This window comes from Cyanistes caeruleus, chromosome 30, assembly GCF_971803275.1.
Source record: "Cyanistes caeruleus chromosome 30, bCyaCae1.hap1.1, whole genome shotgun sequence".
Classification (NCBI taxonomy): domain Eukaryota; kingdom Metazoa; phylum Chordata; class Aves; order Passeriformes; family Paridae; genus Cyanistes; species Cyanistes caeruleus.
Genome location: NC_141730.1, coordinates 2,226,295 through 2,253,537, shown reverse-complemented (window position 1 = coordinate 2,253,537; position 27,243 = coordinate 2,226,295). Strand labels below are relative to the sequence as shown.

At 64.4% G+C, this 27,243-nt stretch overlaps 1 protein-coding gene across 2 annotated transcripts in view; it reads right to left on the bottom strand.

Moving 5' to 3' along the window:
- LOC111945097 (sodium/potassium-transporting ATPase subunit alpha-2) overlaps nt 1–23,681 on the bottom strand; it is a 32,638-nt gene extending 8,957 nt beyond the window's left edge. The window contains exons 1-20 of one of the 2 annotated variants that reach the window (XM_086866274.1): nt 23,577–23,604; nt 20,561–20,689; nt 20,356–20,460; nt 18,553–18,612; nt 17,813–18,016; nt 16,436–16,549; nt 16,211–16,345; nt 14,971–15,088; nt 14,631–14,899; nt 13,980–14,178; nt 12,595–12,704; nt 12,377–12,511; nt 10,904–11,093; nt 8,581–8,756; nt 7,926–8,062; nt 6,644–6,794; nt 4,189–4,357; nt 3,511–3,665; nt 2,254–2,377; nt 1,386–1,531 (exon numbers count right to left, since the gene is read on the bottom strand). In XM_086866274.1, coding sequence (XP_086722400.1) covers nt 1,386–1,531; nt 2,254–2,377; nt 3,511–3,665; nt 4,189–4,357; nt 6,644–6,794; nt 7,926–8,062; nt 8,581–8,756; nt 10,904–11,093; nt 12,377–12,511; nt 12,595–12,704; nt 13,980–14,178; nt 14,631–14,899; nt 14,971–15,088; nt 16,211–16,345; nt 16,436–16,549; nt 17,813–18,016; nt 18,553–18,612; nt 20,356–20,460; nt 20,561–20,611 — 2,748 coding nt within the window. In that variant the 5' untranslated portion in view covers nt 20,612–20,689; nt 23,577–23,604. Of the gene's footprint in view, nt 1–1,385; nt 1,532–2,253; nt 2,378–3,510; nt 3,666–4,188; nt 4,358–6,643; nt 6,795–7,925; nt 8,063–8,580; nt 8,757–10,903; nt 11,094–12,376; nt 12,512–12,594; nt 12,705–13,979; nt 14,179–14,630; nt 14,900–14,970; nt 15,089–16,210; nt 16,346–16,435; nt 16,550–17,812; nt 18,017–18,552; nt 18,613–20,355; nt 20,461–20,560; nt 20,690–23,576 lie in introns of both variants that reach the window. The other variant, XM_086866275.1, reaches the window with a different exon arrangement.
- Nucleotides 23,682–27,243: the final 3,562 nt, after the last annotated feature.

Here is a 27,243-nt window from a genome sequence, read left to right as displayed (position 1 = left end):
GAGGAAACCGGGAGTAAACCGGGAGTAAACCAGAAAGAAACCGGGTGTAAACCAGGAGGAAACCAGGAGGAAACCGGGAGTAAACGGGTAGTAAAAGGGGGAGGAAACCGGGAGTAAAAGGGGGAGGAAACCAGGAGTAAACCAGGAGTAAACCGGAAAGAAACCAGGAGTAAATCGGGAGTAAAAGGGGGAGGAAACCGGGAGTAAAGGGGGAGGAAACCGGGAGGAAACCGGGAGTAAACCGGAAAGAAACCGGGTGTAAACCAGGAGGAAACCGGGAGTAAATGGGGAGTAAAAGGGGGAGGAAACCGGGAGGAAACCAGGAGGAAACAGGGAGGAAACCGGGAGGAAACCGGGAGTAAACCAGGAGGAAACCGGGAGTAAACGGGGAGGAAACCGGGACTAAACCAGGAGGAAACTGGGAGTAAACGGGGAGGAAACCGGGACTAAACCAGGAGGAAACTGGGAGTAAATGGGGAGGAAACCAGGAGTAAACGAGGAGGAAACCGGGAGTAAGCCGGGAGGAAACCGGGAGGAAACCGGGAGGAAACCGGGAGTAAACTGGGAGGAAACGGCAGAAATGGGGGGGAAATTGGATGGAATAGGTGTGTAACTGGTGTGTAACCGGAGTGTAAGTGGAGTGTAACGGGTGTGTAACTGGTGTGTAATGGGTGTGTGACTGGGGTGTAAGGGGTGTGTAACTGGTGTGTGACTGGTGTGTAACTGGGGTGTAACTGGTGTGTGGGGTGTAACGGGTGTAACTGGGGTGTAATGGGTGTGTGACTGGTGTGTAAGGGGTGTGTAACTGGGGTGTAACTGGTGTGTGGGGTGTAACTGGGGTGTAATGGGTGTGTGACTGGTGTGTAAGGGCTGTGTAAGGGCTGTGTAAGGGCTGTGTAAGGGGTGTATAAGGGGTGTGTAAGGGGTGTGTAAGGGCTGTGTAAGGGGTGTGTAAGGGGTGTGTAAGGGGTGTGTAAGGGGTGTGTAAGGGCTGTGTAAGGGGTGTGTAAGGGCTGTGTAAGGGGTGTGTAAGGGCTGTGTAAGGGCTGTGTAAGGGGTGTGTAAGGGCTGTGTAAGGGGTGTGTAAGGGCTGTGTAAGGGCTGTGTAAGGGCTGTGTAAGGGCTGTGTAAGGGGTGTGTAAGGGGTGTGTAAGGGCTGTGTAAGGGGTGTGTAAGGGCTGTGTAAGGGCTGTGTAAGGGGTGCGTAACAGGTGTGTAAGGGGTGCGTAACAGGTGTGTAAGGGGTGTGTGAGGGCTGTGTAAGGGCTGTGTAAGGGGTGTGTAAGGGGTGCGTAAGGGCTGTGTAAGGGCTGTGTAAGGGGTGTGTAAGGGCTGTGTAAGGGCTGTGTAAGGGGTGTGTAAGGGGCAGTTTCCGGGTCCCTCACCCACTCCTGTCCGTAGGAATCCTCCAGGTCGTTCTTGGAGCGATCGTCCCAGGCCAGGCGGATCCCCAGCAGCGTTCCCGGCAGGAAGCCGTTCTCCGCCAGGATCACGAAGTACGTGAAGAACCCACCCAGAGCCTGGATCATCCCTGAGGGATCGGGAATGGGATCAGAGCCGTGGGATCGGGAATGGGATCGGGAATGGGATCAGGAATGGGATCGGGAATGGGATCAGGAATGGGATCGGGAATGGGATCGGGAATGGGATCAGGAATGGGATCAGGAATGGGATCAGAGCCGTGGGATCGGGAATGGGATCGGGAATGGGATCGGGAATGGGATCAGGAATGGGATCAGGAATGGCATCGGGAATGGGATCAGGAATGGGATCGGGAACGGGATCAGAGCCATGGGATCAGGAATGGGATCGGGAATGGGATCAGAGCCATGGGATCAGGAATGGGATCGGGAACGGGATCAGAGCCATGGGATCGGGAATGGGATTGGGATCAGAGCCATGGGATTGGGATCAGCATCCAAGGACCAGCATCCTTGGATTTGGGATCACTCCATGACCCTGCACTGACTGTAGGCGATGCTGATGACCCTGAGTGATCCCTGAGTGACCCTGAGTGACCTGAGTGACCCCAAGTGACCCCTGAGTGACCCCTGAGTGATCCTGAATGACCTGAGTGACCCTGAGTGACCCTGAGTGACCCCTGAGTGACTGCAAGTGACCCTGAGTGACCCCTGAGTGACCCCTGACTGACCCTGACTGACCCCTGAGTGACCCTGACTGACCCCTGAGTGACCCCGAGTGACTCTGAGTGACCCCTGAGTGACCCTCAGTGACCCCTGAGTGACCACTGACCGATCTGGCCGTAGGCCATGCTGATGAGCCGCTCGTTGACCAGTTTGTCGCTGCGGGGGTTGCGCGGTTGCCGTTTCATGATGTCGCTCTCGGCTGCCTCGTAGGCCAGCGAGATGGCCGGGACCTGAGGGGACAGCGGTGTCACCCGGTGTCACCTCGTGTCACCCACTGTCATTCAGAGTCACCCAGCGTCACCCTGCGTCACACCCGTGCCACCTGATGTCACCCCAATGTCATCCGTCCCCTGATGGCGATACCCCTGTGTCACCCTGTGTCACCCGGTGTCACCTCCTGTCACCCGCTGTCACCCGCTGTCACCCTCTGCCATTCAGAGTCACCCAGCGTCACCCTGCGTCACACCCGTGCCACCTGATGTCACCCCAATGTCATCCATCCCCCGATGGCGATACCCCTGTGTCACCCGGTGTCACCCGCTGTCAGCCTGTGACATACCTGTGCCACCCAATGTCATCCCTGTGTCACCCGGTGTCACCCCTGTGTCATTGCCTGCCGCTCTGCCGTCACCCTGAGTCACACAGTGTCACCTCCCTGCCACCCATCGTCACCCAATTACACCCTGGTGGCACCTGATGACACCCTGGTGGCCCTGATGACACCCAGGGCCACCCAATGACACCCTGGTGGCATCCAATGACACCCTGGTGGCCCCAATGACACCCTGGTGGCACCTGATGACACCCCGGTGGCAACTGATGACACCCTGGTGGCCCCGATGACACCCAGGGCCACCCAATGACACCCTGGTGGCACCTGATGACACCCTGGTGGCACCCACTGTCACACGTCATGGGATGATGGCAGCGCCCAGGGGCAGGAGGATTTGGGATCTCTGCGGTGGATTTGGGATCCCTGGGATGGATTTGGGATCCCTGGGATGGATTTGGGATCCCTGGGATGGATTTGGGATGGATTTGGTGTCTCTGGGATGGATTTGGTGTCCCTGGGATGGATTTGGTGTCCCTGGGATGGATTTGGGATGGATTTGGTGTCCATGGGATGGGTTTGGGATGGATTTGGTGTCTTTGGGATGGATTTGGTGTCCCTGGGATGGATTTGGGATGGATTTGGTGTCCCTGGGATGGATTTGGTGTCTTTGGGATGGATCTGGTGTCCCTGGGATGGATTTGGGATGGATTTGGGCTCCCTGGGATGGATTTGGGATGGATTTGGGATGGATTTGGGCTCCCTGGGATGGATTTGGGATGGATTTGGGATGGCTTTGGGGCCGTCCCTCACCATGTCGGTGCCCAGGTCGATGCAGAGGATGGTGACGGTGCCCAGGGGCAGCGGGATGTTGGCGATGATGAAGAGCAGGAACGGGGTGATCTCGGGGATGTTGCTGGTCAGGGTGTAGGCAATCGATTTCTTCAGGTTATCGAAGATCAGGCGGCCTGCAAGGGGACAGCGGTGACCCCAAAAATCCCCAGTGTCACCAATTCCCCCAAAACCCCAAATATCCCCAATGTCCCCAATGTCCTCAGTGACCCCAATGTCCCCAATACCCCAGTGTCCCCAATGTCCCCGATGCCCCCAATGTCCCCAATGCCCCCCAATGTCCCCAATGCCCCAGTGTCCCCAATGTCCCAAATATCCCCTGTGTCCCCTGTGTCCCCACTGTCCCCAATGTCCCCAGTGTCCCCAATGTCCCCAATGTCCCAAATATCCCCAATGTCCCCAAATGTCCCCAGTGTCCCCAATGTCCCCAGTGCCCCCAATGTCCCCAAAGTCCCCAATGTCCCCAATGTCCCCAAAGTCCCCAAAGTCCCCGATGTCCCCAGTGTCCCCAATACCCCCAGTGTCCCCAATGTTCCCAATGCCCCGGTGTCCCCAATGTCCCAAATGTCCCGATATCCCCAATATCCCCAATGTCCCCAATGTCCCCGATGTCCCCAAACCCCTGTGTCTGTCCCCGACCTTCCTCGACGCCGGTGACGATGGAGGCGAAGTTGTCGTCCAGCAGGATCATGTCGGCCGCCTGCTTGGACACGTCGGAGCCGGCGATGCCCATGGCGATCCCGATGTCCGCCTTCTTCAGCGCCGGAGAGTCGTTGACGCCGTCACCCGTCACCGCCACGATGGCGCCCTGGGGACGTTGGGGACATTGGGGGTATTGGGACATTGGGGACATTGGGGGTATTGGGGACACTGGGGACATTGGGGACATTGGGGGACATTGGGGACATTGGGGACATTGGGGACATTGGGGACATTGGGGGTACTGGGGACACTGGGGACATTTGGGACATTGGGGGACATTGGGGACATTGGGGACATTGGGGGTACTGGGGACACTGGGGACATTGGGGACATTGGGGACGTTGGGGACATTGGGGACATTGGGGGTATTGGGACATTGGGGGTATTGGGGACACTGGGGACATTGGGGACATTGGGGGACATTGGGGACATTGGGGACATTGGGGGTACTGGGGACACTGGGGACATTGGGGACATTGGGGGACATTAGGGACATTGGGGACATTGGGGGACATTGGGGACATTGGGGACATTGGGGACATTGGGGACATTGGGGGTATGGGGGACATTGGGGACATTGGGGACATTGGGGGTATGGGGGACATTGGGGACATTGGGGACATTGGGGACGTTGGGGACATTGGGGACATTGGGGGTATTGGGACATTGGGGGTATTGGGGACACTGGGGACATTGGGGACATTGGGGGACATTGGGGACATTGGGGACATTGGGGACATTGGGGACATTGGGGGTACTGGGGACACTGGGGACATTGGGGACATTGGGGGACATTGGGGACATTGGGGACATTGGGGGACATTGGGGACATTGGGGACATTGGGGGTATTGGGGACACTGGGGACATTGGGGACATTGGGGACATTGGGGGTATGGGGGACATTGGGGACATTGGGGACATTGGGGACATTGGGGGTATTGGGGGTATTGGGGCCATTGCGGGTATCGGGAGTATTGGGACATTGGGGACATTTGGGACATTGGGGGACATTGGGGGACATTGGGGACACTGGGGGACATGGGGGACACTGGGGACATTGGGGGACACTGGGGACACTGGGCACCAGGGGGGACATCACAGGGCAAAGGGACAGGGACATGGTCTGCGACACTGTGGGGTGTGGCAATCCCAGAGGACATGGGTTTGGGGACACCGTGGGACATGAGGATGGCAATACCAGGGGTCGTGGGTTTGGGGACACCGTGGGACACGAGGATGGGGACACCGTGGGACATGAGGATGGGGACACCGTGGGACATGGGACTGGGAGCAGCAAGGGACAGGGATGACAGGGGACAGGTGACAAAGGACAGGTGACAGGAAACAGGACAAAGAAGAAGGAATATTGGGATAAGGGGATTTGGAGACAGGCGACACCGGTGACACAGGTGACACAGGTGACACAGGTGACACAGATGACACGGGTGACACAGGTGACATAGGTGATACAGGTGACACAGGCGACCCGAGTGACATGGGTGACACGGGCGACACGGGTGACACAGGTGACATGGGTGACACCGGTGACAGAGGTGACACAGGTGACACGGGTGACACGGTGACACAGGTGACACGGGTGACATGGGTGACATGGGTGACACGGGTGACAGAGGTGACACGGGTGACACAGGTGACAGCTGACACGGGTGACACGGGTGACATGGTGACACAGGTGACACGGGTGACACCGGTGACACAGGTGACACGGGTGACATGGGTGACACGGGTGACACGGGTGACAGAGGTGACACGGGTGACACAGGTGACAGCTGACACGGGTGACACGGGTGACACGGTGACACGGGTGACACGGGTGACACGGGTGACACCGGTGACACAGCTGACACGGGTGACACGGGTGACACCGGTGACACAGGTGACACGGGTGACACCGGTGACAGAGGTGACACGGGTGACACGGGTGACAGAGGTGACACGGGTGACACGGGTGACACCGGTGACACAGGTGACACGGGTGACACAGGTGACAGCAGGTGACACGGGTGACACGGGTGACACGGGTGACAGCAGGTGACACAGGTGACACAGGTGACACGGGTGACATGGGAGACACAGGTGACACAGGTGACATGGCCAACACGGGTGACATGGGTGACACGGGTGACACGGGTGGCACGGGTGGCACGGGTGACACAGGTGACACAGGTGGCACGGGTGACACGGGTGACACGGGTGACACGGGTGACACGGGTGACACGGGTGACACCGGTGACACAGGTGACACGGGTGACACGGGTGACACGGGTGACATGGGTGACAGAGGTGACACGGGTGACACGGATGACACCGGTGACACGGGTGACACGGGTGACACGGGTGACACGGGTGACAGGGCCAGGGCGGTGTCACCTGTCTCTGGCACCCCTCGACGATGATCAGTTTCTGCTGGGGGGACGTGCGGGCGAAGACGATCTCGGTGTGGTTGCGCAGGATCTCATCCAGCTGCTCCGAGCTCATGTCCTTCAGGTCCGAGCCGTGCACCACGCACGCCTTGGCCTCCCTGAGGGGTCACGGGGGGGTCACAACCCCAAAACTCCTCGGAAGATCCCCCTGGGACCCCCAAATCCCCGGGATCATCCCTAGGTTCCCCCCTGGATCCCCCCAGATCCCCTCCCCAGCTGCTCCGAGCTCATGTCCTTCAGGTCCGAGCCGTGCACCACGCACGCCTTGGCCTCCCCGAGGGGTCACGGCGAGGTCACAACCCCAAAATCTGCTCCAGCACCCCAAAATTACTGGGAAACCCCCCCTGGGACCCCCAAATCCCCTCAATTTCCCCCATCTGGCTCACCTGGGGTTCCCCGGTCTCACCTGAGGCTCCCCTGACTCACCTGAGGTTCACCTGGCTCACCTGGGGCTCCCCTGGCTCACCTGAGGTTCCTCTGGCTCACCTGAGGTTCACCTGGGGTTCCCCAGTCTCACCTGAGGCTCCCCTGACTCACCTGAGGTTCACCTGGGGCTCACCTGAGGTTCCTCTGGCTCACCTGGCTCACTTGGGGTTCCCCTGGCTCACCTGGGGTTCACCTGGCTCACCTGGGGTTCACCTGACTCACCTGAGGTTCACCTGGGGCTCACCTGAGGTTCCTCTGGCTCACCTGGCTCACCTGGGGCTCCCCTGGCTCACCTGGAGCTCCCCTGGCTCACCTGGAGCTCACCTGGCTCACCTGGGGCTCCCCTGGCTCACCTGGAGCTCACCTGGCTCACCTGGGGTTCACCTGGCTCACCTGGAGCTCCCCTGGCTCACCTGGGGCTCCCCTGGCTCACCTGGAGCTCACCTGGCTCACCTGGGGTTCACCTGAGGTTCACCTGGGGCTCACCTGGGGCTCCCCTGGCTCACCTGGGGTTCACCTGAGGTTCACCTGGGGCTCACCTGGGGTTCCTCTGGCTCACCTGGGGCTCCCCTGGCTCACCTGGAGCTCACCTGGCTCACCTGGGGTTCACCTGGCTCACCTGGAGCTCCCCTGGCTCACCTGGGGTTCACCTGGCTCACCTGGAGCTCACCTGGCTCACCTGGGGTTCACCTGGGGCTCACCTGGGGCTCCCCTGGCTCACCTGGAGCTCACCTGGCTCACCTGAGGTTCACCTGGGGCTCACCTGGGGTTCCTCTGGCTCACCTGGAGCTCACCTGGCTCACCTGGGGTTCACCTGGCTGACGGGGATGTTGAGCCGGGCCGCGATGTCCTCCACGGTCTCGTTGCCCTCAGAGATGATCCCGACACCTTTGGCGATGGCCTTGGCCGTGATGGGGTGGTCCCCGGTCACCATGATCACCTGGGGGGCACCGGGGGCACCGTCAGCACCTGGGGGACACCTGGGGACACTTTGGGACACCTGGGGACAGCCGGGGGACACCTGGGGACACCTGGGGGACACCCGGGGACACCTGGGGGACACCTGGGGGACACCTGGGGACACCCGTGGACACCCGGGGGACACCCGGGGACACCTGGGGGACACTTGGGGACACCCGGGGGACACCTGGGGGACACCTGGGGGAGGGGTTTGGGGTCCTGGGTGGGGTCTGGGTGGGTTTTGGAGTCCCGGGGCAGGGGGATTGGGGTCCAGGTAGATTCAGGGGGGATTTTTGGGGGCTCGAGTGGGGTCCTGGGGGTTTTGGGGTCCCAGGTGGGCTCCGGGAGGAGGGGGTTGGGGTCCCAGGTGGGGTCTGGGTGGGTTTTGGACTCCCGGGGCAGGGGGATTGGGGTCCAGGTAGACTCAGGGGGGATTTTTGGGGGCTCGAGCGGGGTCCCGGTGGTTTTTGGGGTTCCGGGCGGTTTTGGGGGTCCCACCTTGATGCCGGCGCTCCGGCACTTGCCGACGGCGTCGGGCACGGCGGCGCGGGGGGGGTCGATCATGGACATGAGCCCCACGAAGCAAAGGTCGCTCGTGGGGAAATTCACCTCGTCCGCGTCGAAGCGGAACCCGCGGGGAAACTTGTCCGGGGGCAGGTACAGGTGACAGAACCCTGGGGACACCGCCAGGCCACCCTGAGACCCCGCGGACACCCCCAGGGACCACCAGAACCCCCCCAGGGACCACCAGGATCCCCCCCAGGTGTACCCAGGACTCCTCAGGACCCTCTCCCCGAGCCCTGCCCCAGCTCCAGGTAAGGGCTCGGAGTGACTCCTTCTCCTCATGCAGGTGCTGCTCCCCAAAATCACCCCGGGGACCCCCCCAGGACACCCCAGGACGCCTCCAGTCCCCCAGGACCCTCTTCCCGAGCCCCCCCAGCTCCAGGTAGGTGTTCTGGAAGATTCTTCCATGTTCTTATCCAGGGTCTTCTCCCCCTGGATCTCCTTCCAGTACCCCGGGGACCCCCAAATTCCCCCAGGGACCCCCAAATCCCCCCAGGGACCCCCCCAGGACCCCCCGGGCGTACCCAGGACCCTCTCCCCGTGCCCCCCCAGCTCCAGGAGAGCGTTCTGGAAGATTCTTCCATGTTCTTATCCAGGATCTCCTCTGCCAAATCCCCTCTGGATCTCCTTCCAGTACCCCGGGGACCACAAAATCCCCCCTCAGGACCCCAAAATCCCCCCTCAGGACCCCCCCAGGACACTCCAGGACCCCTCCAGTCCCCCAGGACCCTCTTCCCGAGCCCCCCCAACTCCAGGTAGGTGTTCTGGAAGATTCTTCCATGTTCTTATCCAGGGTCTTCTCCCCCTGGATCTCCTTCCAGTACCCCGGGGACCCCCAGCGACCCCCCCAGGATCCCCAAATCCCCCCAGGGACCCCCCCCAGGACCCCCCGGGCGTACCCAGGACCCTCTCCCCGTGCCCCCCCAGCTCCAGGAGAGCGTTCTGGAAGATTCTTCCATGTTCTTATCCAGGATCTCCTCCGCCAAATCCCCTCTGGATCTCCTTCCAGTACCCCGGGGACCACAAAATCCCCCCTCAGGACCCCAAAATCCCCCCTCAGGACCCCCCCAGGACACCCCAGGACCCCTCCAGTCCCCCAGGACCCTCTCCCCGAGCCCCCCCAGCTCCAGGTAGGCATTCTGGAAGATTCTTCCATGTTCTTATTCAGGGTCTTCTCCCCCTGGATCTCCTTCCAGTACCCCGGGGACCCCCAGCGACCCCCCCAGGACCCCCAAATCCCCCCAGGGACCCCCCCAGGACCCCCCCGGGCGTACCCAGGACCCTCTCCCCGAGCCCCCCCAGCTCCAGGTAGGCGTTCTGGAAGATTCTTCCATGTTCTTATCCAGGGTCTTCTCCCCCTGGATCTCCTTCCAGTACCCCGGGGACCCCCAAATTCCCCCAGGGACCCCCAAATCCCTCCTGGACCCCCTCTCCTTCCCCCAGGACCCCTCAGGACCCCCCGGGCGTACCCAGGACCCTCTCCCCGAGCCCCCCCAGCTCCAGGTAGGCGTTCTGGAAGATTCTTCCATGTTCTTATCCAGGATCTCCTCCGCCAAATCCCCTCTGGATCTCCTTCCAGTACCCCGGGGACCACAAAATCCCCCCTCAGGACCCCAAAATCACCCCTCAGGACCCCCCCAGGACACTCCAGGACCCCTCCAGTCCCCCAGGACCCTCTCCCCGAGCCCCCCCAGCTCCAGGTAGGCGTTCTGGAAGATTCTTCCATGTTCTTATCCAGGGTCTTCTCCCCCTGGATCTCCTTCCAGTACCCCGGGGACCCCCAGTGACCCTCCCAGGACCCCCAAATCCCTCCTAGACCCTCTCTCCTGCCCCCAGGGACCCCCCCAGGACCCCCCCGGGCGTACCCAGGACCCTCTTCCCGAGCCCCCCCAGCTCCAGGTGGGCATTCTGGAAGATTCTTCCATGTTCTTATCCAGGGTCTTCTCCCCCTGGATCTCCTTCCAGTACCCCGGGGACCACCCAAATCCCCCCGGGGACCCCCAAATCCCTCCTGCACCCCCTCTCCTGCCCCCAGGACCCCTCAGGACCCCCCCAGGCGTACCCAGGACCCTCTCCCCGAGCCCCCCCAGCTCCAGGTGGGCATTCTGGAAGATTCTTCCATGTTCTTATTCAGGGTCTTCTCCCCCTGGATCTCCTTCCAGTACCCCGGGGACCCCCAAATTCCCCCAGGGACCCCCAAATCCCTCCTGGACCCCCTCTCCTGCCCCCAGGACCCCCCAGGACCCCCCGGGCGTACCCAGGACCCTCTCCCCGAGCCCCCCCAGCTCCAGGTAGGCGTTCTGGAAGGCCTCGCGCATCTCCTGGTCCAGCGGCTGCTCCTGGCCCTGCAGGAGGATGCGGGAGCAGCGGTCCAGGATGCGCTCGGGGGCTCCCTTCATCACCAGCAGGTGGCCCTGGGGGTCGTCCTCGCGCTCGTGGATGGACAGCTGGACACGGGGACAGCGGTGTCACGCGCTGCCCGGTGTCACCCATCGGTGTCACCCATCGGTGTCACCCATCCGTGTCACCCATCGGGGTCACCCATCGGGGTCACCCATCGGGGTCACCCATTGGTGTCAACAGTGTCACCCACACGCTGCCTGGTGTCACCCATCGGTGTCACCCGTCGGTGTCACCCATTAGTGTCACCCATTAGTGTCACCCATCGGTGTCACCCATTGGTGTCACCCATCGGGGTCACCCATCGGGGTCACCCATTGGTGTCAACAGTGTCACCCACACGCTGTCTGGTGTCACCCATCAGTGTCACCCATCGGTGTCACCCATCGGTGTCAACAGTGTCACCCACATGCTGCCCGGTGTCACCCATCAGTGTCACCCATCGGTGTCACCCATCAGTGTCACCCGTGTCACCCACACGTTGCCCGGTGTCACCCATCGGGGTCACCCATTGGTGTCAACAGTGTCACCCACACGCTGCCTGGTGTCACCCATCAGTGTCACCCATCGGTGTCACCCATTGGTGTCACCCATCAGTGTCACCCATCAGTGTCACCCATCGGTGTCACCCATTGGTGTCACCCATCCGAGTCACCCGTGTCACCCATCGGTGTCACCTGTGTCACCCACATGCTGCCTTGGTGTCACCCATGGGTGTCACCCATCAGTGTCACCCATGGCACTCACATGCTGCCCAGTGTCACCCATCCGTGTCACCCGTGTCACCCATTGGTGTCACCTGTGTCACCCACATGCTGCCTGGTGTCACCCATCGGTGTCACCCCTGGCACCCACACACTGCCCGGTGTCACCCATTGCTGTCACCCGTGTCACCCATCGGTGTCACTGGTGTCACCAACAAACTGCCCAGTGTCACCCACTCTTCCCAGAGTTACCGGTGTCACCCATCGGTGTCACTGGTGTCACCCACATGCTGCCCAGTGTCACCCACTCTTCCCAGAGTTACCGGTGTCACCCATTGGTGTCACCCATGTCACCCACACGCTGCCCAGTGTCACACACACGCTGTCCAGTGTCACCCTGGGGTCACACACACACACTCCCCAGTGCTCCCAGTGCCCCCAGTGCCCCCAGTGCCCCCAGTGCCCCATCCCAGTGCCCCCAGTGCCCCATCCCAGTGCTCCCAGTGCCCCCAGTGCCCCATCCCAGTGCTCCCAGTGCTCCCAGTGCCCCATCCCAGTGCCCCATCCCAGTGCCCCCAGTGCCCCATCCCAGTGCTCCCAGTGCCCCCAGTGCCCCATCCCAGCACCTGGTACTTGTTGGTGGAGTTGAAGGGGATCTCGGTGACTTTGGGGTTGCGGTCGCGCATTCTCTTGACGGAGCCGCAGGACAGTTGGATGCACTTGAGCAGCGCCGACTCCGAGGCGTCCCCGGCCGTGTCCCGCTGCGGGTGGGGACACCATGGTGTCACCGGGGGCTCGGGGGGGCCGTGTCCCCTCCCCCGGGGCCTTGGGGACCTCTCCCAACCTTGGAGATGGAGATGTTCTCCTGGCCCGGCTTGAAGACGGCGCGGTTACAGAGCCCCGCGATGCGCGCCAGGGCCGCCCACGTGGGCGAGCGCTTGTCGAAGGTGGCACCTGGGGACATCGGCCACTGTCAGGGCACCCCTGGTGTCACCAGTATCACCCATTGACCACCCTGGTGTCACCCATTGACTGCCCTGGTGTCACCCACTGACCACTCTGGTGTCACCCATTGACCGCCCTGGTGTCACCCACTGACCACTCTGGTGTCACCCACTGACCACTCTGGTGTCACCAGTATCACCCATTGACCACCCTGGTGTCACCCACTGACCACTCTGGTGTCACCAGAGTCACCCACTGACCACCCTGGTGTCACCCACTGACCACCCTGGTGTCACCAGAGTCACCCACTGACCACACTGGTGTCACCCACTGACCACTCTGGTGTCACCCATTGACCGCCCTGGTGTCACCAGAGTCACCCACTGACCACTCTGGTGTCACCCGCTGACCACCAGGATGGCGAGGGAACAGGATTCCACGGGATTGGAGCTCCAGGAGACTGAAGTGTCGGGGGTTTGGGGTTCCAGGGGATTGGGGTGTTGGGGGGTCAGAATTCCAGGGGATTGGGGTTCCGAGGATTTGGGTTCCAGGGATTGGGGTTCCAGGGGATTTGGGTTCCAGAGGATTGGGGTTCCAGGGGATTGGGGTGTTGGGGGTTTGGGGTTCCAGGGATTGGGGTTCCAGGGGATTGGGGTGTTGGGGGTTTGGGGTTCCAGGGATTTGGGTTACAGGGGATTTGGGTTCCAGAGAATTGGGGTTCCAGGGGATCGGGATTCCAGGCACTGGGGCTACAGGAGATTGGGGTTCCAGGGGATCGGGGTTCCAGGGATTGGGGTTCCAGGGGATCGGGGTGTTGGGGGTTTGGGGTTCCAGGGATTGGGGTTCCAGGGGATTGGGGTGTTGGGGGTTTGGGGTTCCAGGGATTTGGGTTACAGGGGATTTGGGTTCCAGAGAATTGGGGTTCCAGGGGATCGGGATTCCAGGCACTGGGGCTACAGGAGATTGGGGTTCCAGGGGATCGGGGTTCCAGGGATTTGGGTTCCAGGGGATTGGGGTGTTGGGGGTTTGGGGTTCCAGGGATTGGGGTTCCAGGGGATTTGGGTTCCAGAGAATTGGGGTTTCAGGGGATCGGGATTCCAGGCACTGGGGCTACAGAAGATTGGGGTTCCAGGGGATCAGGGTTCCAGGGATTGGGGTTCCAGGGATCGGGGCTCCAGCGGATCGGGGTACCAGGGGTTTTGGATACTGAGGTCCCAGGGCATTGCTGTTTCACAGGATTGGGGTGCTGGGGGCACCGGGAATTTTGGGGTGCCCCCCACACACCCGACTGGTCCTCGGTGGTGTCGGCCTCGTGGATCTGGTTGTCGAACCACATGTGGGCCACGGTCATGCGGTTCTGGGTCAGCGTCCCCGTCTTGTCGGAGCAGATGGTGGAGGTGGAGCCCAAGGTCTCCACGGCCTCCAGGTTCTTCACCAGGCAGTTCTTCCGCGCCATGCGCTTGGCAGTCAGGGTCAGGCACACCTGGGGGGCACCCCGGGGTGTCACGGGGGGTGGGACCCCCGGTTTGGGGTGCACAGAATGCCCCCGACCCCAAAACTGGCACCAGAACCCCCACAATGTGCACCCTCAATGTCCGGACCCCCACCTGGTGATCACCTGGTCATCAGGGTCAGGCACACCTGGGGGGCACCCCGGGGTGTCACGGGGGGTGGGACCCCCGGTTTGGGCTCTGTGGACCCCCCACAGCACCCCAAAACTGAGCTCAGTGCCCCATATCCTCCTTCCAGTGCCCCCTCCCACCGTGGCGGTGGCCAGCAGCCCCTGGGGCACGCTAGCCACGATGATGCCCATGAGGAAGATGATGATGGAACCCCCCCGACAGTGCCCCCACTGCCCCATATTTCCCTCCCAGTGCCCTCCCAGTGCCCTCCCAGTGCCCTCCCAGTACCCTCCCAGTGCTCCCAGCCCCTCACCGTGACTGTGGCCAGCAGCCCCTCGGGCACATTGGCCACGATGATGCCGATGAGGAAGATGACGGCCTCCAGCCAGGTGTAGCCCAGGATGAGGGAGAGGATGAAGAAGGAGAGGCCGAGGAAGACGGCCACGCCGGTGATGAGGCGGATGAAGTGCTCGATCTCCATCGCGATGGGCGTCCGCCCCACCTCCAGCCCCGAGGCCAGCGACGCGATCCTGCCCATCACCGTCCGGTCCCCGGTGGAGATGACGATGCCCCGCGCGGTCCCTGGGGTGACACGAGGGTGACAAAGAGCCCAGGGGCGCCGCCGGGGCCGAGGGGGGACGTCGGGTGCCCACCTTCGACGCAGTTGGTGGAGAAGAAGCAGATGTTGCGCGTCTCCAGGGGGTTCTCGTGCGTGAACTCCGGGGAGCGCGTCTGCGGCTCCGACTCCCCCGTCAGCGAGGAATTGTCCACCTTGGGGGGAAACGGGGGGCGCAGAGCGGGGAGCCGGTGGGAATTGGGTGGGTTTGGGGTACGGGGGGTGTGGGTGGGTTTGGGAATTGGGTGGGTTTGGGGTACGGGGGGTGTGGGTGGGTTTGGGGATTGGGTGGGTTTGGGGATTGGGTGGGAATTGGGGTACAGGGGTGAGGGTGGGTTTGGGATTGGGTGAGAATTGGGGTACAGGGGTGAGGGTGGGATTGGGGATTGGGTGGGAATTGGGGTACAGGGGTGTGGGTGGGTTTGGGGATTGGGTGAGAATTGGGGTACAGGGGTGAGGGTGGGATTGGGGATTGGGTGGGAATTGGGGTACAGGGAGTGAGGGTGGGTTTGGGATTGGGTGAGAATTGGGGTACAGGGGTGTGGGTGGGATTGGGGGTTGGGTGGGAATTGGGGTACAGGGGTGTGGGTGGGTTTGGGGATTGGGTGGGAATTGGGGTACAGGGGGTGAGGGTGGGTTTGGGGGTTGGGTGGGAATTGGGGTACAGGGGTGTGGGTGGGATTGGGTGGTTACGGGGTGGAAATGGGGGGGTGCGGGTGGGATTGGGGGATATGGGTGGGTTCAGGTGGGTTCAGGTGGGCACAGATGGAATGCAGGTGTGTGGGAGGTGCGGGTGTGTAGGGGTGGGACTGGGTGGGAAATGGGGGTGCCCCTTGTGCCCACCTCGGAGATGATCACCCAATGTCCCCAGTGTCCCCAATGTCCCCCCTGTGCCCCCGTGGGAGGAGATGATCCTCATGTCCACAGGCACCCTGCCCCCACCCAATGTCCCCAGTGTCCCCAGTGTCCCCAGTGTCCCCTTGTGCCCCTCTGTGCACCCCGGTGCCCACCTTGCAGCCGTGGGAGGAGATGATCCTCATGTCCGCAGGCACCCTGTCCCCACCCAGTGTCCCCAGTGTCCCCAGTGTCCCCCAGTGTCCCCAGTGTCCCCAGTGTCCCCAGTGTCCCCAATGTCCCACCTTGCAGCCGTGGGAGGAGATGATCCTCATGTCCGCGGGCACCCTGTCCCCACCCAGTGTCCCCAGTGTCCCCAGTGTCCCCCAGTGTCCCCAGTGTCCCCAGTGTCCCCAGTGTCCCCAGTGTCCCCAGTGTCCCACCTTGCAGCCGTGGGAGGAGATGATCCTCATGTCCGCGGGCACCCTGTCCCCTCCCTTCACCTCCACCAGGTCCCCGACCACGACGTTCTCGGCGTTGATCTGGATCTTCTCTCCCTCGCGGATCACCAGCGCTTGCTGGGGGAGCACCGGGCACCTCAGGGGGTGCCCACCCCCCCGGGACCCCCCCGGGACCCCCTCCCCCCTGGCTGTGCCCCCGCTGCCCACCTGGGGCACCATGTTCTTGAAGGAGTCCATGATCTTGGAGCTCTTGGCCTCTTGGTAGTAGGAGAAGCAGCCGGTGACGATGACGACGGCGGCCAGGACCACCCCCAGGTACAGCTGGCACCGGGTGGGGAGGGGGGAGGAACCTCAGCACCGGGGGGGGCACCGGGGGACCCCCCCCAGGGACCCTCGGGGCAGGGTGACAGGCAGGGGACACCCTGAGTGCCAGCCAGGGTGAGGTGACATTGGGGACAGCTGGGCCCCTCGGGAGCTGGCACGGGGCGCAGAGGGGACAGGGGGCCACCAGTTTGTGCCACCCCCAATGCCACTGTCCCCAGTGCCACCGTCCTCATGGCAACTGTCCCCCCCGCCCCAGTGCCTGTGCCTCCCTCGATGTCCTTGTCCCCATGACACCCGTGTCCCCGTGATGTCCCCAGCTCCCTCGATGTCCCTGTCCTCATGACACCCGTGTCCCCGTGATGTCCCCAGCTCCCTCGATGTCCCTGTCCCCACAACGCCCCTATCCCCCATCACTGCCATGCCCCTGGTGCCACCACGGTGCCCCTGTCCCCCTCAAGGTCCCTGTCCCCACGACACTCATGCCACCCCCAAGTCCCTCCATGATGTCCCCACAATGTCCCTGTCCCCCTTCACTGTCCTTGCCCCCCATGTCCCCCCTGATGTCCCTGTCCCTCTCAATCCCCCTGTCCCCACAACACCTGTGTCCCCATGATGTCCCCACCTTGCTTGATGTCCCTGTCCCCATGTCCCCCATGTCCCCTATGTCCCCATGTCCCCAATGCCCCCCATGTCCCCATGTCCCCCATGTCCCCTATGTCCCCATGTCCCCAATGCCCCCCATGTCCCCCATGTCCCCATGTCCCCCATGTTCCCATGTCCCTCATGTCCCCCATGTCCCCTGTGCCCCATAATGCCCCCCATGTCCCTGTGTCCCCCAATGTCCCCGTGTCCCCGTGTCCCCACGTCCCCAATGCCCCCCATGTCCCCCAATGCCCCCCGTGTCCCGGTGTCCGTGTCCCCATGTCCCCCCGTGCCCCTCATGTCCCCCATGTCCCCGTGTCCCTGCGTCCCCATGCCCCCCACGTCCCCTGTACCCCCCATACCCCCCATGTCCCCCATGTCCCCAATGCCCCCAGTGCCCCCCATGTCCCCACGTCCCCCAATGCCCCCCATGTCCCCACGTCCCCCAGTGTCCCCGTGTCCCTCATGCCCCCCATGTCCCCAATGCCCCCAGTGCCCCCCATGTCCCCACGTCCCCCAGTGTCCCCGTGTGCCCCATGCCCCCCATGTCCCCAATGCCCCCAGTGCCCCCCATGTCCCCACGTCCCCCAGTGTCCCAGTGTCCCCGTGTCCCCTCACGTTGTCGTTGGCGGGCTCGTCCTCCATGGCGGCCTGGATGCCGTAGGCCAGGAAGCAGAGGATGGCGCCGATCCAGAGCAGGATGGAGAAGCCCCCGAAGAGCTGCCGGCAGAACTTGACCCACTCGGGGGTGGTGGGAGGGGGCGTCAGCGCGTTGGGACCGTCCTGCACCAGGATCTCGGCCGCCCGCGCGTTGGTCAGGCCCTGCGCAGGGGACACGGTGACACCGGGGACACCGCGGGGGCGTACGGGGGACGGGGGGCAGGGGACACTGGGGACATTGGGGACACTGGGGACACGGTCAGGGGACACTGGGGACATTGGGGACATTGGGGACATTGGGGACACAGTCAGGGGACATTGGGGACACGGTCAGGGGACACTGGGGACATTGGGGTGATGGGGGCATGGGCAGGTGTCATTTGGGACATTGGGTACAGTGGGGCACAGACAGGGGACATTGGGGATATCAGGGTCATTGGGGACATTGGGGACATGGGGGTGATGAGGGACATGGACAGGGGACATTGGGGACATTGGGGACACTGGGGACATGGACAGAGGACATTTGGGATATTGGGGACATGGGCAGGGGACATTGGGGACATTGGGGACATTGGGGTGATTTGGGACACTGACAACATTGGGGACATTGGGGACATGGGGGTGATGGGGATAGAGGGATGTGAGGACACAGGGACACAGGGACATGGGGACATGGGGACATGGGGACATCTCACCCGGGACAGGTCCACCTGGTACTTCCTGCCCAGCTCATCCAGGGACAGTTTGTGGTCATCCTGAGGGACAAATGCCACCCCTGTCACCGCGTCCCCTCAGCCAGGGTGGCGCTGTCCCCACCGTCCCCTGTCACCCGCGTTCCCCATCCAGAGGGGGTGGCCAGCTGTCCCCTGGTCACCCACGCCACGTGTGTCCCCCCAGCCAGGCTGGTGTGGCCACTGTGCCCATGTCACCCGTGTCCCCCCTGATGGGGTGGCATGGCACAGCCGTGTCCCCAGAGTCCCCACGTTACGCCTGTCACCGTGTCACCTCAGCTGGGTGACATGGCCAGCTGTCCCCATGACCCCAAATCACCCCAGCAGGGTGGCGTGTCCCCATGGGCCCATGTCACCCATGTCCCTCTGGGTGGGATGACACAGCCAGCTGTCCCCGGAGTCCCATGTTACCCGTGTCACTGTGTCACCCCGTCTGGGGTGACCTGTTCAGCTGTCCCCATGTCCCCATGGTCCCACTCCACCCACGTCCCCCTGAATGGGGTGGCATGGCCACCTGTCCCCACAGTCCTGTGTCACCCATATGACTCATGTCCCCCACGTCCCCCAGCCACGGTGGCATGGCCACTGTCCCCACCGTCCTATATCCCTCATGTCTCTCATGTCCCCATGTCCCCCATGTCCCCCATGTCACTCATGTCCCCATGTCCCCCATGTCCCCCACGTGCCTCTGTCCCTGTCCCCCTGTCCCCATGGATGCAATGACATGACCATCATCCCTATGGTCCCATGTCACTCACGTCCCCCATGTCCCCCATGTCCCCATGTCCCCATGGATGCAATGACATGGCCACCATCCCCATGGTCCCAAGTGTCCCATGTCCCCCATGTCCTTCATGTCCCTCATGTCCCCCTGTCCCTGTCCCCCTGTCCCTGTCCCTGGCCCCCTGTCCCGCTGTCCCTGTCCCCCTGTCCCTGTCCCTGTCCCTGTCCCCCTGTCCCTGTCCCTGTCCCCCTGTCCCTGTCCCCCTGTCCCTGTCCCTGTCCCCCTGTCCCTGTCCCCCTGTCCCTGTCCCTGTCCCTGTCCCCCTGTCCCTGTCCCCCTGTCCCTGTCCCTGTTCCCCTGTCCCTGTCCCTGTCCCTGTCCCCATGTCCCTGTCCCTGTCCCCCTGTCCCTGTCCCTGTCCCTGTCCCTGTCCCCCTGTCCCTGTCCCCATGTCCCTCTCCCTGTCCCCCTGTCCCCATCCCTGTCCCCCTGTCCCTGTCCCTGTCCCCATGTCCCTGTCCCTGTCCCCCTGTCCCTGTCCCTGTCCCCCTGTCCCTGTCCCTGTCCCCTTGTCCCTGTCCCCCTGTCCCTGTCCCTGTCCCTGTCCCCCTGTCCCTGTCCCCCTGTCCCTGTCCCCCTGTCCCTGTCCCCATGTCCCTGTCCCTGTCCCCCTGTCCCTGTCCCCCTGTCCCTGTCCCCATGTCCCTGTCCCTGTCCCCCTGTCCCTGTCCCCCTGTCCCTGTCCCCATGTCCCTGTCCCCATGTCCCTGTCCCTGTCCCCCTGTCCCTGTCCCCCTGTCCCTGTCCCCATGTCCCTGTCCCCATGTCCCTGTCCCTGTCCCCCTGTCCCTGTCCCCCTGTCCCTGTCCCCCTGTCCCTGTCCCTGTCCCTGTCCCCCTGTCCCTGTCCCTGTCCCTGTCCCTGTCCCTGTCCCTGTCCCTGTTCCCCTGTCCCTGTCCCTGTCCCCCTGTCCCTGTCCCTGTCCCCCTGTCCCCCTGTCCCTGTCCCTGTCCCCCTGTCCCTGTCCCCATGTCCCCACTCACCAGGTTCACCTCCTTCTTGAGCTCGTCCAGCTCCTTCTCCTTCTGCTTCCTCTTCCCGCCGCCATTCTCGGACGTGGTGGCCGCGGGCGAGTACTCACGGCCGGCCTGCGGGGACACCCCCGGGTGGGCACGGGGACCCCCCACCCCCGCGACCCCCCAGTGCCACCCCCGCCCCCCCTGCCAGCCCCGGGCCAGGGGCCATTACCATGGGCGTGGAGGTCACGGCCAGCACCGGCGTCACCGTGGCCACCGGCATCGTCGGCGCGGGGAGGGGGCGGCGGGCACCGGGCGGCGGGGGCACCGCGGGGGGGGCACGGGGGGGTCAGCGGGGTCACTGGGGGGGGGGCGGGGGGGTTGTTGTGGTCATCAGGGTGACATTGAAGTCGTTGGGGGAGTCACGGTGACAGGTGGCCCTGTGGCCGTGGGGTGGTCACCAAAGTGGCCCTGTGGCCATGGGGGGGTCACTGTGGCCATGGGGGGGGTCACTGTGGCCACGGGGGGGTCACCAAAGTGGCCCTGTGGCCATGGGGGGGGGGTCACTGTGGCCATGGGGGGTCACCGAAGTGGCCCTGTGGCCATGGGGGGGTCACTGTGGCCATGGGGGGGTCACTGTGGCCATGGGGGGTCACCAAAGTGGCCCTGTGGCCATGGGGGGGTCACAATGGCCATGGGGGGTCACCGAAGTGGCCCTGTGGTCATGGAGGGGTCACTGTGGCCATGGGGGGGTCACTGTGGCCATGGGGGGTCACCAAAGTGGCCCTGTGGTCATGGGGGGGTCACTGTGGCCATGGGGGGTCACCAAAGTGGCCCTGTGGTCATGGGGGGGTCATTGTGGCCACGGGGGGGTCACAATGGCCATGGGGGGGTCACTGTGGTCACCAAGGGGTCACTGTGGTCACCAGGGTGGCCTTGTGGCCATGGGAGGCTCATTGTGGTCACCAAGGGGTCACTGTGGTCACTGGACAATCACTGTGGCCCTGGGGGCGTCACTTTGGTGACAGAGGTGGCACTGTGGTCACCGTGGTGGCGCTGTGGTCTGAGGAGGGGTCACTGTGGTCACCACGGTGGCTTTGCAGCCATGGGGGTGGCCACTGGGGTGTCCCCAGTGCTGGCCAGGGCGGTGGCACTGTGGTCACGCAAAGTGGCACTGGGGCTATGGGGGGGTCACTGTGGCCATCACTGGTCACTCTGACCATGGGGGTGGTCACTGTGGCCATCACTGGTCACTCTGACCGTGGGGGTGGTCACTGTGACTGTCACAGGTCACTGTGGTCATCACTGGTCACTGTGGTAATGGGGGGGTCACTTTGGCCATGGGGGGTGGTCATTGTGGTCATCACTGGCCACTGTGGCCATGGGGGGGTCACTTTGGCCATGGGGGGTGTTCATTGTGGTCATCACTGGTCACTGTGGCCATCACTGGTCACTGTGGTCATCACTGGTCATTGTGGCCATGGGGGGGTCACTTTGGCCATGGGGGGTGGTCACTGTGGTCATCACTGGTCACTGTGGCCATCAGGGGTGGTCACCATGGCCATCGGGGGTCACTGTGGCCATGGGGGGGTGGCGGTGACCATGGGAGACCCCCAGGCCCATCATGGGGGGGTCACCAGGACCACAGGGGTGTCCCCAAGGTCACGAGGCGGTCACTGTGGCTGGGAGGGGTCCCCTGGGCCACGGCAGTGTCACTGTCACCACAGGGGGGTCCCCACGCCCATGGGGGGGGTCCCCACAAGCCGGGCAGAGGAAGAGCCCCCCCCAGGGAGTCACGGGGGGGTCCTCCCTGCCTTTGGGGGGGTGGCAGTGTCACCCCCTGTCCCCAGGGGTCCCCCGGTGGCCCGGCCGGGGGAGGGGACGATGTCATGGAAAAGCTCCGGGAGCCAAAACCAACACCGGGAGCTGGGGGGGGACCGGGGGGGGGCTCGAGTTACTGGGGGGGGGGGGGGGGACACGGGGGTACCCCAACCCCCCCCAACCCCCCCAACACCCCCCGGGGGGGGGCGGGGGTCTCTGCCCCACCTCCCAACACGGGACACCCCAATTGTGGCTCCACATTGGGGGGAACCCACCTGAGGGACCCCCCCGCATTTAGGGGGGTGTGGCGGGGGGGGGGGTGTCGGGTGTCGCGTGTGTCCCCCCCCACCTTGGGGACAGCGCCAAGGGGACACCCGCGCCGGGGGGGGTGACGGGGGGGGGGGAGAACCCACATCCTGCGGGGTCCCCCCACTTTTGGGTGGGTGCCCGGGGTTGGGGTGGGGGGGGGGGGTGGATTGGGGCGGGGGGGTCCCCGGGGGATACCGGGGGGGGTTGGGCGTGGGGCCAGCGGCGCTCGGGGCCCCCCCGCGGGCGTTGCCAGGGCACCGAGCCCGGGGCTCGGGGCAGCCGCGGGCACCGAGCCACGCCGGGGGGGGGGTCCCGCCCGTGGGGGGGGGTCCCGCCAGTGGGGGGGGTCCCGCCAGTGGGGGGGGGGGTCTCGCCCACCGGACTCGCGATTTACAGAGCGGGAGGGGGCGAGTTTGAGCCCCCCAACCCCCCCCCCCAATAAAGACCCCCTCCTCATGGGGAGGGGGGTTCTGCAGCCCACGCGTGTTTCTCGTTTTGGGGAGGGGGGGGCGCGGTGGGACCCCCGTGGGGGGGTTTTGGGGGGTTTTGGGGGGCACCGCGGGGGTAATTTGGGGAGGGGGGAGCGCCCACGGGGGGTGTCTCGCGTGGGGAGGGGTGAACTTCTGGGGGTCCCGCGTGGGTCGGTGCCACCTGCGCGGGTGCCCACGGGGGGGGAGGGATGGTCCGGCTGGGGAGGGGGTGTGATTTTGGGGGTCCCAGGGGTGGGGGTCCCGCATGGGGGGGACCAGGATATCCGCGGGGGGTCTCTGGGTGTCGCGGGGGGTGCCACGCGTGGGTGCCAGCCCTGAGAAGGGGTCCCGGGGGGGGGTTTCCCGCGTGGAGTGGGCGCACCGGGTGGGTGGAGGGGTCTTTGGGGGTGTCCCGTGTGGTTTTGGGGTGCCCCGAGTGCTTTGGGGTGCCCTAAGCGGGTTTGGGGTGTCTCGCGTGGGTGAGCTCCGAGCGTGGGGGTGCCCGGCATGGTGGGTGGGCTGTCGGGGGGAGAGGGGAGGGGGGGTTTGGGAAGGCGGGGGGGGGGGGATTTTTTGGGTGCCCCGCGTGGGTCCGTGCCCCGCGTGGGTCCGTGCCCCGCGTGGGCGCCCCGGGCCGCCCCTACTCACCCCTCTGCCCATGGCGCTGCCGTCCTCCTTCCCAGCCCGGGACACTTTTGGGGGGGGCGCGGCGACAGCGGCCGAGAAAAACCCAGCGGGCCCCGCCCGGGCCGGCCCCCCCCGCCCCCACCCCGCCCCCCACCCCCCCGGCCTCGGGGAGGGGGTGGGGGGTCTCAGGGGAACGCAGGTGTGCGGGGAGGGGAGGGGGGTGACCCTTCCTGACCCTCCCCAAATCCAGGGGGACCCCGACATCCGGACCCCCCACGGCTCAGCTTTAAGAGGGGGCGGCTCATTTTGGGGAGGGGCGAAGGCTGCGGACCCCCCCCCCGCCCCACGGCCAGAGCGGGGGGTGACCCCGGGGGTGTTGCTCCTGAGGGGGGGTGTTGTTTATTTTGGGGGGGGTCCCTGCACTGGTGTGTGCCCAGTGCCCCCAGTCCCATCCCGCCTGGCAGCGGGAAGGGCCCGGGAATGCGGCCGGGGGCTAAAATTAGCCCTGGAATGGCTGAGAGTTGGGGGGACACCGGGGGGGGGTGGTGAACTGGGGGGCTGTGCCAGGAGTCCGACTGCTCCCAGGGTCTGACTGTTCCCAGGGAGCGGCTGTGCCCAGGATCCGACTGTTCCCAGGGAACGGCCATTCCCAGGGGAGCTGCGGTGCCCCAAGACCGGCTGTACCTGGGGACACGGCTGTTCCCAGGGTCCGACTGTTCCCAGGGTCTGGTTGTTCCCAGGGATCCGGCTGTTCCCAGGGTCTGGTTGTTCCCAGGGATCCGGCTGTTCCCAGGGATCCGGCTGTTCCCAGGGTCTGGTTGTTCCCAGGGATCCGGCTGTTCCCAGGGATCTGGCTGTACCCAGGGATCCGGCTGTTCCCAGGGTCTGGTTGTTCCCAGGGATCCGGCTGTTCCCAGGGATCCGGCTGTTCCCGGAGTCTGGCTGTTGCTAGGAATCAGCTGTGCCCAGGCACCGACTGTTCCCAGGGATCCAAATGTTCCTGAAACCTGGCTGTGCGACTGTTCCCGGGGTCCAGCTGTTCCCAGGGACCGCCTGTGGCGACGTCTGACTGTTCCTGGCATCCAGCTGTTCCCAGGGTCAGGTTGTGCCCATCCCGGTTATTCCCACCCCCCCTGACGGGTTTATTCCTGCTGTCTGACTGTTCCCGGGCTCCGGCTGTTCCCTGGATCCCGTTATTCCCAGGCTCCGGCTGTTCCCGGGATCTGGTTGTGCCCATGGGGCTGTTCCCGGTGTCCGGTTGTTCCCGCTCTCCCGGTGTTCCCAAACTCCGGCTGTTCCCAAACTCCGGCTGTTCCCAAACTCCGGCTGCCCCTGTCCCCCCCCTCCCCGTCCCCATCCCACCCCCCCCAGTGTCCCCAGTGCCGCGCCAAGATCCCCTCCCAGTACCCCCCCCCTCCGGGCTTTATCTCCATGGCAACCGCCAAGGGCAGCTCAAGAGCGGGGAGGGGGGCCCGGCCCTGGGGCCCCGCACCAGTGACACCAGTCCGCACCAGTGACACCAGTCCGCACCAGTTATCGGCTCCCCCAGCCCGCGGCTCTGCTCCCCGCGCCGGCCGCGCCCTCCAGTGCAGCCCAGTATCCTCCCAGTACGGACTGGGAGCCTCCTCCCGCCGCTCCCCGTCCAGATCTGTATCCCCAGTGCAGACCAGTATCCTCCCAGTACGGACTGGGAGCCTCCTCCCGCCGCTCCCCGTCCAGATCTGTATCCCCAGAGCAGACCAGTATCCTCCCAGTATGGACTGGGAGCCTCCTCCCGCCGCTCCCCGTCCAGATCTGCACCCCCAGTGCAGACCAGTTCTCCCAGTCCAGACCAGTGCACCCCCCTCTCAAGTCCGGACCAGCACCCCCAGGACCTCCCAGTCTGCCCTGGTGGCCCCCCAGTCTGTCCCAGTACTTCCCAGTCTGCCCATTGTCCCCAGCACTTCCCAGTCCTCCCAGTCTGTCCCAGCACTTCCCAGTCTGCCCATTATCCCCAGCAGCTCCCTGTCCATCCCAGCACTTCCCAGTCCTCCCAGTCTGTCCCAGTGCCCCCCAGTCCCCCCCGTGCTATTCTTCCCAGTGCCCCCAGTGCATCCCAGTCCCTTCAACCTCTCCCAGTCCTTCCAGTGCCCACAGTCTTCCCAATTCCCCAGTGCCCCCAGTCTGTCCCAGTCCTCCCAGTCTGTCCCAGTTCATCCCAGTGCCTTCACTCCTTCCCAGTTCCCCCAGTCTGTCCCAGTTCATCCCAGTGCCTTCACTCCTTCCCAGTTCCCCCAGTCTGTCCCAGTTCATCCCAGTGCCTTCACTCCTTCCCAGTCCTCCCAGTCTGTCCCAGTTCATCCCAGTGCCTTCACTCCTTCCCAGTCCTCCCAGTCTGTCCCAGTTCATCCCAGTGCCTTCACTCCTTCCCAGTCCTCCCAGTCTGTCCCAGTTCATCCCAGTGCCTTCACTCCTTCCCAGTTCCCCCAGTCTGTCCCAGTTCATCCCAGTGCCTTCACTCCTTCCCAGTTCCCCCAGTCTGTCCCAGTTCATCCCAGTTCCTTCACTCCTTCCCAGTTCCCCCAGTCTGTCCCAGTCCATCCCAGTGCCTTCACTCCTTCCCAGTTCCCCCAGTCTGTCCCAGTCCATCCCAGTGTCCCCGGTCCATCCCAGTTCCTCCCAGTTCCCCCAGTCCCCCCAGTGCCTCCAGTCCATCCCAGCCGTGGCCAGTTACCCCGGTCCTGCCACCCCTTGTCCATCTGGCCCCCCTTTGTCCCCTGTCTGTCCCTTCGTTGTCCCCCCTGGCTCCCCCAGTCCCCGCCGCTGTCCCCCCGTCCCCCGCTGTCCCCCCCCGCTGTCCCCCCCCGCTGCCCCCCAAGCTGAACAAACAGCGATGACGCGGGAGCGGGGGCCACGTGCCGGGACCGTCCCCACGGGGGACCTGGGGACCGCCCCACGCGTCCCCAACCCCCCCCGGCCCACAGCCCTCCCCCCAGCCCCTCCCAGTCCTCCCCAGCCCCTCCCAGTCCATCCCAGTCCATCCCAGTCCATCCCAATCCCCCCAGCCCCTCCCAGTCCATCCCAGTCCATCCCCAGTCCATCCCAGTCCATCCCAGTCCATCCCAGTCCATCCCAATCCCCCCAGCCCCTCCCAGTCCATCCCAGTCCCCCCCAGTCCATCCCAGTCCCTCCCAGTCCTCCCCAGTCCCTCCCAGTCCATCCCAGTCCAGCCCAGTCCCCCTAACACTCCCCAGTCCCCCCCAGTCCTTCCAGTCCTCCCAGTCCCCCCAATCCTTCCAGTTCCACCAGTCCTCCCAGTCCTTCCAGTGACCCCCGGTCTTCCAGCCCCCCCCAAGTCCCCCCAGTCCTTCCCAGTACACCCAGTCCTCTAAGCTGTCTTTTCCCAGTCCCCCCGGTCCATCCCAGTCCCCCCAGTACTCCCCAGTCCCTCCCAGTCCTTCCAGTCCTCCCAATCCCCAGTCTCTCCCACTCCCCCCAGTTCACCCAGTCCCCCCCAGTCCCTCCCAGTCCCCCCAGTCCCTCCACTCCAGCCCTCCCCCAGTCCCCCCAGTCCCTCCCAGTCCCTCCCAGGCCCCCCAGTCCCTCCACTCCAGCCCTCCCCCAGTCCCCCCCAGTCCCCCCCAGTCCCCCCCAGTCCCCCCCAGTCCCTCCCAGTCCTCCCAGTCTTCCCAACCTGCCCAGTTCTCCC